The 12,287-nt window shown below is 48.8% G+C and overlaps 1 protein-coding gene across 1 annotated transcript in view; it reads left to right on the forward strand.

Moving 5' to 3' along the window:
• The window catches only part of DYNC2H1 (dynein cytoplasmic 2 heavy chain 1), a 1,848,033-nt gene that overhangs the window by 485,194 nt on the left and 1,350,552 nt on the right, over window positions 1-12,287 (forward strand). Inside the window, exons 29-30 of the mRNA XM_029602426.1 lie at window positions 7,816-7,928; window positions 8,014-8,133. Of these exons, the coding sequence (XP_029458286.1) occupies window positions 7,816-7,928; window positions 8,014-8,133 (233 nt within the window). The remainder of the gene's footprint in view (window positions 1-7,815; window positions 7,929-8,013; window positions 8,134-12,287) is intronic.

Below are 12,287 nucleotides of genomic sequence, written 5' to 3' on the forward strand. Positions count from 1 at the left end.
CTAAGTGGGAGGAGTGCACCCCAGATGGCTAATCCCAATATTAAGACAGGGATTGGTTTAAAACTCTGCAAGCTGACAGTCAGAGCCATAACTATACAAAGGTGGAAGGGGGTGAAGTGGAGTTTTTTTTGGTTGAGAGAGCCCTTAGTACCTAACATTAATCTCAGCGGGGTGGAGGTATTTTGCCTTACCAAGGAGTGGGAGTTACACAACCTTTTTTTACAATGGGAACACGTTTAATTTCCCTAAATGTTAAAGGTTTGAATTCGCCCCAGAAGCGACTTCTGCTTAAAAAGGAATTACAAACGCAGAAGGCACTGATTGCCTTCGTGCAGGAGACCCATGTGAGGAAGAAATATGAACACCTATTAATGAATCCTCAGTTTCAGAGTGCACATTGGGCGGCTAGCACGAAGGGCTCTCTCTATGCGGGGGTGGGTATCCTTATAGCGAATTCCCTGATACATGCGGTACTGTTTAAGTTGGTTGATGAGAATGGTCGTTATCTGCTCCTTCATGTCCGGATTGGTACTAGAGTTTTCACTTTTCTCAATGTATATTTTCCAAATACAGATCAGGGGGGTTTCTTAAAAACCATCAATAACGTTCTGCAACGCCATATATTGGGGGACTTGATTATAGGGGGCGACTTTAATGCTATAAGGGACCCACAACTAGACTCATCACATGGTAGTGTAGCACCAAGAGGCATGAGACAGGAGTGAGCAACATTTTTGGAGCACTGGAGTCTCACTGATATCTGGCGTCAGCGCTACCCCAGATCACGCTCATATACTTTTTTCTCTAAGCCTCACAATACGTATACACGTATAGATTATCTGTTCCTGCATGTTAACCTACAAAACGCGGTTGGTTGTGTCGGAATCGACAGTATTACCTGGTCGGACCATGCTTCTATTTGGCTAGAGATACAATTTCAAGACTCAGACACAGGGTATAGGGCCTGGAGACTTAACGAAAGCCTGTTGACCGATAAGGCATTCGTGCACAATTTAAATGTACAGATTAAATCATATTTTGAATCTAACATGACTGAAGACCAGGCTGTCACCACGGTCTGGGAATGTTCCAAGGCTGTGGTAAGGGGTCTTCTTATAGCCAGGGCAGCTCATTGCAATAGAGAAAGGGAGAAATCCCGACTGCTCCTCACAGCGGAGTTGGAGGCGCTGACGCGACAGCATCAGTCCTCCTTATCTCTGACAGTTTATGGCAAATTGCTCAAAGTAAGGGACGCATTGAGGGCCATTGATGACGCCGCTATTAGTCACTCTTTAAATCTTCTTAAACAACAGTATTACGAAGGTAGTAACAAAGCCGGCCGCTATTTAGCATGCAAATTGAGGGCGGCCAGAGCTCAAACATTAATAGCTAAAGTGAACACCCCCAAAGGGCAGCTCGTCACAGCGTCAGCGGACATTCGTAAAGCCTTTACAGACTTTTATGCTACCTTATACTCAATAGGGAGGACAGTGGAGGAGTCCAGTATCCAGGTCTATTTAGACTCGGTTGCCTTGCCCCAGCTTACCCCTGAACAGGCTTGTATGTTGGACAAACCTATTGCTTTATCAGAGGTCATGGCCGCTATTAAATTATTGAAAAAAGGAAAGGCCCCGGGGTTGGAAGGTTTTTCCGCAGCTTACTATAAAACATTTCAGGAGACCCTTGCAGAGCCCTTGGTTGAAATGTTTAACTCCTTAAGGGAAGGGGATCGATTGGACAAACAGGCTAACACGGCTGGGATATCGGTCATTGCGAAGCCGGGCTGCGACCCGGAAATGTGTGGCTCTTACAGGCCGATTTCCTTGATTAACTTGGATTTAAAAATTTTGGCTAGAATCCTAGCCGCCAGGTTGAATCTTATCTTGCCCGAACTGGTTCATCCCGACCAAGTAGGATTTGTTCCGGGACGCCTTGCGGCCGATAACGTACATCGGATTGTAGATCTAGTAGAATATGTCCAGCAAAAGGGTATACCGTCTGTCCTTCTATCCCTGGATGCCGAAAAGGTGTTTGACCTAGTTCATTGGCCATTTTTGTTTGCCACCCTTAAAAAGATAGGGTTCGGGGCTTATTTTGTACAATGGATCGAGAAATTATATGACCAACCTTCTGCTCGAGTAAAGATAAATGGCAGTTATGGAGAGGCCTTTGCAATAGGGAGGGGAACGCGTCAGGGCTGTCCACTGTCTCCACTACTATTTGCACTTTTTTTAGAGCCTTTCGCATCGCGTGTCCGAGATGCAATAGGGGTTCAGGGGGTGGTTCATGGTCGCCATCATTTCAAGATCTCTTTATTTGCAGATGATGTGATGTTCATGTTAACAGACCCTATGCATCCTTGCAGGGGGTGATGTCAGAGCTGATAACTTTTAGTGAAGTGTCAGGTCTGCGTGTGAACTATGATAAATCCGAAATACTTAATATTAATTTACCTGTGGTTGAGGCGGTTGCAATGGCGAAACATTTCCAGTTTAAGTGGACGGCAACTGCATTGCAATACTTAGGAGTCCGTATAGGAACTAGGGCCAGTCAATTGTTAGCCCTTAACTATACCCCACTAATTCACTCTTTACAGAAAGACATGGAGGGTTGGCAAAAGGGAACCTTCTCATGGTTAGACCGTATCACCATCGTTAAGATGAATGTCCTGCCACAATTATTATATTTTTTCACTACCATCCCCATCTTTCTCCCTTCGGCGCTCATAAAGAAATGGCAGAAACTTATATTTGGATTCATTTGGAGGTGACGCCCGCCCAGGGTAGGCAGGTCGACCCTGTACCTATTTAAGGCGCAGGGGGGACTTGGTGTGCCGAATCTCGAAAAATATTATGGAGCCGCACAACTTAGAGTCCTAGTTATCATGCACAAGTCCATTGCGCTACCGCAGTGGGCCTTATTTGAACAATCCTGTCTTGGTCATCTTCCCCTTTCTGCTCTCCCCTGGCAGGACAGGAGCACCTGGGCGGGGGTCAACTATATGCCTTTTGCCTTGGAGACCACTATGCAGGTGTGGCATCGCTGGAAATTATTACTAATAGGTTCTGGGCAATATACACTGCTGACTCATATTTTTAGCAATACTCTCCTCCCGTCCACTATTGGGGGTGGCTTGGTCTCGCAATGGCAACACGCAGGGATTGTGTGTATCAAAGATGTCGTTAGAACAGCGACCATAATGTCTAGCGTGGATTTGGGGACACATTACCATTTAGAGCAGGTTGACTTTTTACTGTATGCTAGTGTGTACCATGCTCTCAAGCGACAGCTCCGACGTGGAGCTCTCCGATTAACCACAACATTATTTGAAACTATATGTCTTAACGCTCAATTTGTTAAGGGAATTATATCTAAGATATATGTTTTGCTAGCCAACAAAAAACCAGTTATCTTCCGACAGCTACATTTATGGATGAAGGATTTTGACCACCAATTCTCCGACCAGGAATGGGATTTGATTTTTCCCTCAGCATTCAAATGCTCGATCTCCGCAAACATTCAAGAGAACTGTTACAAATTATTATACAGATGGCATTATTCTCCGAGTCAGATCCATAGGTTCATACCCACCTCTTCTGACCAATGCTGGCGGGAATGCGGAGCAGTGGACACATACTATCACATGTGGTGGCAATGCCTGAAGGTACAAACTTACTGGTCATCGGTCCTTAAGTGGGCCTCTACTATTCTCCACATGGATGTACAAGTAGAGCCATGGAATGTCCTGCTAACTTTGCCTCTGGATACTTATAATAAAGACACACAACGTTTTCTTCAGCAACTTTTTATTGCGGCAAGATTGGAATTAGCACAACATTGGAAAGACATTAAAACGTCACGGCATGTGACTGCCTTGAGCGCCGAAATCGCACGGGCATTCATTCACTGCCGGCAGGGGCCGTGCATTCATCCAGGCAGAGGGAGCCGGCGGCGAAAGCGGCCTCCGGAGGCCGCTTTCACCGCCGGCTCCCTCTGCCTGGATGAATGCACGGCCACCTGGCCGCCTTGAGCGCTGAAATCGCACGGGCATTCATTCACTGCCGGTGGGGGCCGTGCATTCATCTAGGCAGAGGGAGCCAGAGGCCGCTTTCGCCGCCGGCTCCTTCTGCCTGGATGAATGCATGCCCACCCGGCCGCGGCCTGGATCGAACACGCGCCCACCCGCCCACCGGCTCCCACCGCCGCCTGGATCCAACGCGCGCCCACCCGCTCGCCGGCTCCCGCCGCCACCGCCTGGATGAACGTGCGCCCATCCGCCCGCCGGCTCCCGCCGCCGCCTCGATGACCGCACGCCTGGGGGATTCGGAAAGTGACAGGTATTTATACATATATATAAACTTACGCTGCAATGTTTTTTACACTTTACGGTTTTACCCCCATTTTTTACACTTTATTCCCATTTTAATTTTCGAACACCACACTAACACCACACTAACACCAAGTAGAGGGTAGGCGGTAAACTAACAGGTTAAGGACGCGGCAAAATAGCAGGTTACAAAGGAGATAATCTGAGCGCGCGTCACAGTATCGGAGGGGAATAGCTAATTCCTTCATTATACAGCTAATTCATTCATTTACATATCATATACATGCTGCGTGCGGAAAGGGTTATGCGTCTGTTTTAAGAAGCGCTAAGGACGCGTGAAACTGGAGACTGTATCGCTGGATCGCCTTACGCGTCCGAATTGTGCGCTCCCAGCACGTTACAGATGGGAAATCTTCAACCGCACGTTACAGTATCGACCTGTCAACCTGGTGGAATCGCATACCTACAGTAACATCTAGTGAGTAATCTAACTCTCAGTCTATCTCATCCACAGCACTGCCTTGCTGGGAAAGCTGCACCGGAATTCCCCTATACCAGCGGGGTGAGAAGGGTCCCTTCTGCCAAGGGTCCTGAGACTGTAACATTAGACTACCTCACTACTGCCACCTCTGGTGGTATACTTCAAGCTGTTTAATAAAAGAACTAATTCTGTGTTTGGGCGTCCTGAGTCTAGCCCAGTATTGTGGCTCCTCATGGGGCTCCTCCCCATGGGCGTGGTCACCTGCCACGGTACCCAAGAATCCACCCAAACACCGCTTAACCATAACAACTATTAGAGGAGGAAATTATTCATTGTGATTAAATTATCGTGAACAATACTGGATTTATACATTACAAACAGTGGCTCCCAAAGGATTAAATGAACAATTGAATTGGATATCGTTAGTTTGATGATGTCACTGGTAGTTTCCATTGGTGGTTTCAAATCATATGCTAGTGTTTAAATACCTTGAATGTCTGGAAACAGCTAGACCACGCCATTTATCAATTTTCTGCCGCCGGAGATGTTTTGTAACTTGTACAGAGGATATTGCTCTGAAACCTGGCTGCATCGGGAGATTTAAAAACTAAGTACACATTGAAGTATGATATGAGATTGAACAGTTGGTTCTAGCCTTTTCGACCCGCGTATGGTGTAAAGATTTAAGATTATTGTACAAACGAGAGGCGCAAGTGTACATGGACATTTTGCTTTAAGATATTTTCAAGTCACAAGTTTCACAGCATATATTTAAAAAAAAATTTTTCTTAAAAATATTTTTTGTGACTCTGCAATACGACAAGGTGGTGGGTGGTTAGTTAATGATTATAAATGAAAAATTTGGCAACCAAGTTGGTGCCTGGACTGGTTACTATATGAAACTACCACCTATGCATTTTATTATTATTATTATGTTGGTTATTTTTAACTTTTCAAGCAGAGTTTCACATATTAGATTGAGTAGGGGTTAAATGTTTTGAGATCTGGATCTTTCTTTAATGCATTTAATTCCTTATTTTTTAGGTTTTCTGTGCTTCCTGACACAGCTATATGGCAAAACACAGTCCATGTTGGGGGGACTTAATTTTAGTACACTATTACTTGTATATCAGAGTTATTTCAGCTGTTCTGAAAAGATTTTTGAATCACACTGTATTCATTTGGACTGATTTTGTAAAGCACTTGCACGCGCACATACACGAACATACTTATACACACCGTTTTTTTGAGTTTGCACATAGTGCATGTGTTTTTGCCTTTCTACCTCTTTTGGAATGATACAAGGATGCCAAACAGTTTATTTGTAAATTTGTTACAAAAATTCAAGCATTAGAATTTTAGACAGTATCAAGTGAATGTTTGATAAAATGTATAAAATGGGCCTAAGCAGTTAATTGGTTGAGAATATCTCTATTATGGTTAAGCAGTGTTTGGGTGGATTCTTGGGTACTGTGGCAGACGATCACTCCCAAGGGGAGGGACCCCGTGGGGAGCCACAGTACTGGGCTAGACTCAGGATGCACAAACACAGAATTAGATCTTTTATTGTACAGCTTGATGTATTCCACCAGAGGTGGCAGTAGTGAGGTAGTCTGGATGTAGCAGTCTCAGGATCCTCAGCAGAGGGGACCCTTCCCACCCTGTTGGTATAGAGGAACTCCGGTGCAGGTCTCCCAGCAAGGTAGTACTGTGGATGAGGTAGACTGAGGGTTAGATTACTCACTAGATGGTTGTTGTTGGTATGCGATTCCACCAGGCTGAAGTAGATGGCACTGGCACCGAGGCAGGGAGAGCAGGCTCTCGAGCGAGTACCTGATCCCTGAAAGGCACCTGAAATAAAGCAGAGGGCCCCCGAGGAGCGGGTACCTAGGTTAGTCAATACCCCGAAGGGCAGAGAGAGAGCTTCTAGCGGCAGCACGGAAGAGGCAGAGTAGCTTAGACCGGACGTATCCAAGTCTTTGCTAACTCAGCGAGCCAGCAATCAAGTACAGGCTATATACCCAGATGGCGTGACGTCACTTGAGGGGGACGCCCCCGAAGTTTGCCTCAATGCTGGAATAAAGACGTGGGTGGCACGCACGCGTGCACCCTAGTAGGTCCTTGGGAGGAACATGGCGAGAGGCAGCACAATAACCGTTCCGGGTACGCTGGAGAGGGCGGCTTGCAGACTCGGCGTTAGCCATTTTCCCAAGGTAAGCGGGAGGAGCCGTGAATAAGGTGAGACATATGGGGCGAATCCGTCTGGGAAAGACGGACGCAACAATCTCCTACCTTGTATTTTTACAGCCACATAATTCTGGTCTAATTTTGATGCCTTCTCTGTCCCTCTATTACAATTCATGAATGATAAAATGATATTGCTCAAATATGTTTGCCAAAATGACTAAGAATCCCTCTTGGAACTTTCAGTTTACAGCTGTCTTGGAAAATCAACTGCCACAGGAAAAAAACGAAATAGCTTGAGAGAGCCTGTAAAATCAATTTATCTATAATTTGAGTATTTATTATTGGCATGGTATATTGGATTGCAATCCAAGCCTGGAATCTGATCTTCAAAAAAATCAGATTAAAATAGCACAAAACAGCGGGGTTCTTAAACTAACATTCACAACTCTGTCACATCTTGTGGTGTTTTAAACGAGGAGTTCCCAAAACTGGTCCTCGTGTTCATTGTGGAAATCCTGAAGACCAGACTAATCTGCTGCTCTTGAGGACAAGATTTGGGGACTCCTGATTTAAAACACAGCAGTAGATTAGGGATAGGTGGCTAAATTCTACTCTAAGATGCAGGAGATTATTGATGTCATCCTATATAGAGGATAGAAGGCAGGAAAAAATATTGCCCATACTGGAATCAGAACATGATAGCTCTCTAATGAAAGGTTTGGAAAGAATAATGCTAGAGGGAAAGTTTTAATATTTCTTTCATTTCAACTTTATAAACTAAATAAATAATCTGTACATTATTTTTATTTTGCTGTTTTAGGTGTTAACAGTGTGAGCTTTGATGAGCACTTCAAGCACATAACTGCAATGAAATCTCTGGAAGGAGAAATTGTACCATTGAAAAATAAAGTTCTCGTATCAAATGATGTTGAGGTGTGCAAATCGTGATTCATTAAGAAATTAGCTGTTTTCATAATTTGTTTTAAATACCTATAGTGAACTTTATTTTCTATATTAGGATTGGTTAAACAATTTAGCCACAGAGATGAAAGAAACTCTGAAACAATTATTAGTTGAATGCATCACTGCTGGAAGAAAATCACAAGGTGCAATGACCCTTCACGCTTTCCCTTCACAGGTAAAATTGCTAAATTTTGTTATGTTTTTTATATTGCTGAACATTTTAACTTTTGGAAAGCAATAGGTCCAGACTTCCATTATGGGGTATTAAGTAATGTGTGACAAATTAAAATAGTGTATTAAATTTGCTATAAACCATTTACATGAACAAAAAAACTAAGATAACAGTGAATTCCCTGTACGTACCTGGATAAGTCCAGACAGTGGGTTATATCCCCCGACCAGCAGATGGAGTCAGAACAGAGTTTGAGAGCGTCAGCATATAGAGTAGTGCACCCTCTGCTGGAGCTCAGTATTCTTCTGACTCTAGCAGATGTGAGTGGGGGGATCCACTAGCTCCCCCAGATTGACAGGGTTTCTTCATTTTTGGTTATTTCTTTCTTTTTCTCCACAGTATTTCCCTGTCTTATGTTTCTCTTCATTTTGGATCCTTAAAATTAAAAAAAAAAAAAAAAGACTTTTCAATTTTTGAGGAGGCGTGTGTCTGTGGCTCTGCCTTCTCTATTCTATACTCCTTCTCCTCGTCCGTTGGGGTAAGTGGAAGTTTTTTTGAGTTTCTTTTGGTGGTGCCCCGTGGATGCCGGTGGTTCCGGCCGCTCCACGCGTCGTTTGTGGGTCCCACGGTTCGCAAGCTCTGCCCGCGGGTGTGTGCTCAACTGAAACGGGGGTTTTCCCCCGCAGTTCCTGGACCCCTTCGGCGGGTTGTTAGGGCCATTCCAGGCCCCCCCGCGGCACTAGCTCGTTTTTGGGGCCCCCCCCCCCCGAGGCTTTTTTCCCGGTGCTGACATGCCGCGGTCCTCGAGGTGTGAGGCCTGCGGCGAACCGGGGAATCAATTTCTGAGGGAGGGGCTTTGTGAGCGGTGCTTCCCCGACGGGGAAGGCACCCTGCAGTCCTCCGGTGCGATTTCGGACCTGCCTCTCCTCAGCCCGGGCGGCGCGGGCCGGCCACGACGCCGCCTTTGGCGGGAACGGCGGCCTTTTTAGGGGGACAGCGGGTGAGACGGACTCGCTCCCAGAATGCAGACAGGATTGGTTGCACTAGCTCTCAACAGGCTTTACCCCCGGCGGGGGGTTTGCCCGACCGGGGATCCCAGGACGGTCCCCCCCAGGGATTCCAATCAGCTCCCCGTTTTTCTCACCGATTTTATTCTGGCAATGCACATGGCTTATTTGCAGGGTATGGGAGCGCAGGCGCCGAATCCCCTGGGGGCCCTCCCCCCAAGGTTCCTAAACTTGCCTGTTGGTCTCACCGCCTCGCCCGTTACGCCTGGATCCCTGCCGGGTCCCTCTCCCGTGCCACCCCGGCGTACCACGGGGGCGGCTTCGCCGATGAGAGACGACTCCCCGGAACCCCTGGAGGCGCATCCGGATGGACATACGGAGGGGGACGACCCTCGAAGCCCTACGGATTTTTCAAAAGAAGAGCTGGATGAACTCATCCACCATATTATTCAGGAGCTGGACCTCGACCCACCTCCAGATCCGCCGATCCCTGTTGGCTCCTGCTGTCGCCACCTCTTCTCGCAAAGGGGATCCAGTACTTGCTGCCCTCCGTCCTAGGGCAAGGGCTTTCCCCTATCCATGAGTCCTTCCTACAGCTTCTCACCAGGGAGTGGGACACTCCCGAGGCGTCCTTGAAAGTCACACGCGCCATGGAAAAGCTATACCCGCTCCCTGAGGATTTTTTGGATCTTATCAAGGTGCCCAAGGTGGATTTCAGCGGTGTCTGCAGTGACCAAGAGGACGACCATCCCGGTCACGGGTGGAACAGCCCTGCGGGATACGCAGGACCGTAAACTAAAAACCTTCCTCAAGAGGGTCTTCGAAGTCTCCGCCCTAGGTATGCAGGCCGTGATGTGCAGTTCGCTCGCGCAAAGGGCCAACTTACTCTGGGTACAGCAGCTTTTCACCTCTCAGGAGTTGCCCCCTGAAGAGGCCGCCCAGGCGGACCGTCTGGAATCTGCCATAGCATACGGGGCTGTCGCCTTGTATGATCTCTTTCGCGTAATGGCGCGGTCCATGGTTTCGGTTGTAGCAGCCCGACGGCTCTTGTGGCTTCGCAACTGGGCGGCGGATGCTTCCTCCAAGTTGAGCCTTGGCTCCCTCCCCTTTCGGGGGAAGTTTTTATTTGGAGAGGACCTGAATCAGATCATCAAGTCACTGGGGGAAAATTCGGTGCATCGGCTGCCGGAGGATAGACAGCGTTCCTTCAGGTCATTTTCTTCCGGTAGAACCAGGGCCAGGGCACAGCGATGTTATAGGTCTTACCGGCAGTCCGGTTCCCGGATACAGCCGACGATCCCAGCCTTGGTCTCGTTCCTTTCGTGGGCGGAGGCCCGCGAGAGAGGGTCCAGGGCAGGGAAATCCGCCCACAAAGTCATCCCAATGATGCCAAAGGAGCCCACTTCTCACCTCCCCGGATCGGAGGCCGCCTCATGGACTTCTACGAGGAGTGGGCAGTTATCTCCACGGACCAGTGGGTGCTGGACACCATAAGAGATGGTTACGCCTTGGAGTTTGTCCGCCCCCCGAGGGACCGGCTCATCTTCTCCCCCTGCGGTTCGGATCTCAAGAGGATAGCGGTTCAACAAACACTAGACCGACTGCAGGAAATAGGGGCCATCGTTCCCGTCCCCTTCGAGGTGGGCTTGGGCCACTATTCCATTTACTTCATCGTTCCCAAAAAGGACGGTTCCTTTCGGCCCATCCTGGACTTGAAGGAGGTAAACAAGGCCCTCAGGTCAGCCGGTTCCGCATGGAGACTCTTCGATCAGTGATTGCCGCAGTGCCACAAGGGAAGAATTCCTCGCTTCACTGGATCTCTCGGAAGCATACTTGCACATTCCCATCCTGCCGGCTCACCGGCGGTATCTTCGCTTCAAGATTCTCGGTCAACACTTTCAGTTCAAGCGCTTCCTTCGGGTTTGGCGACCGCACCTCGGACCTTCACAAAGATCATGGTAGTGGTGGCGGCGGCCCTCTGCAAGGAGGGTATCCTAGTACATCCGTACCTAGACGACTGGCTGATTCGAGCGAAGTCCTTCTCACATGGTCAGACCTCAGTGGCCAGAGTAGTACAATTCCTACACTCTCTGGGCTGGGTGGTGAACCTTCCAAAGAGTTCCCTTGTGCCCTCGCAACACCTGGATTTCTTAGGAGCGAGCTTCGATACCCGGCGGGGTATGGTGTTCCTGCACCAGGACAAGGCGCAAGCCCTGAGGGAGCACGTGTCTCGGTTTTCGGCTTTGGAAGAACCAACCGCCTGGAATTATCTGCAGCTCCTGGGAGTAATGGCCTCCACCATCGACATGGTACCCTGGGCGTTTGCACACCTGCGTCCACTGCAAGCGTCCCTGCTATCCCGTTGGAAACCAGTCTCCCAGGAGTATCAGGTGATCCTGCCGCTTCCACCATTAGCCAGGAAAAGCCTGGATTGGTGGCTTGTCACCTCGCATCTGGCTCGGGGAGTCTCGCTCGAGGTTCCCAATTGGGTGGTGGTGACCACCGATGCCAGCCTCGCGGGATGGGGCGCCGTCTGCGAAAGAAGCGCCACGCAGGGGACTTGGACGCCAGAGGAGGCAAAGTGGCCGATCAATCGCCTGGAAACGAGAGCCGTGCTTTTCGCTCTTCAGCGTTTTCTTCTCCCCTGGTGCGACACAGAGAGGTGAGGATCCTCTCGGACAACGCCACCACCGTGGCCTACATCAGTCGTCAAGGGGGGACAAGAAGCAAGCATGTCTCCCTCGAGTCAACTCCCCTGATGGAGTGGGCGGAGAGCAATCTCGTCCGGATAGCGGCCTCTCACATCGCCGGGGTGGACAACGTTCAGGCGGACTTCCTGAGTCATCAACAGCTAGACCCCGGCGAGTGGGCTCTCTCCGACGAGGCAATGCATCTCATCATCCGTCGTTGGGGGACTCCATGCCTCGATCTCATGGCGACCTTTCTCAATGCCAAGGCTCCACGCTTCTTCAGCCGCAGAAGAGAGCGCGGCGCGGAGGGGGTGGATGTCCTCGCCCTTCCGTGGCCGTCGGATCAACTGCTCTATGTGTTTCTTCCTTGGCCTCTGGTCGGCAAGGTTCTCCGCAGGTTGGAACGTCATTGAGGGACTGTAATTCTCGTAGCCCCGGAATGGCCCCGTCGGCCATGGTT

The sequence above is a fragment of the Rhinatrema bivittatum genome, chromosome 5, assembly GCF_901001135.1.
Source record: "Rhinatrema bivittatum chromosome 5, aRhiBiv1.1, whole genome shotgun sequence".
Classification (NCBI taxonomy): Eukaryota; Metazoa; Chordata; class Amphibia; order Gymnophiona; family Rhinatrematidae; genus Rhinatrema; species Rhinatrema bivittatum.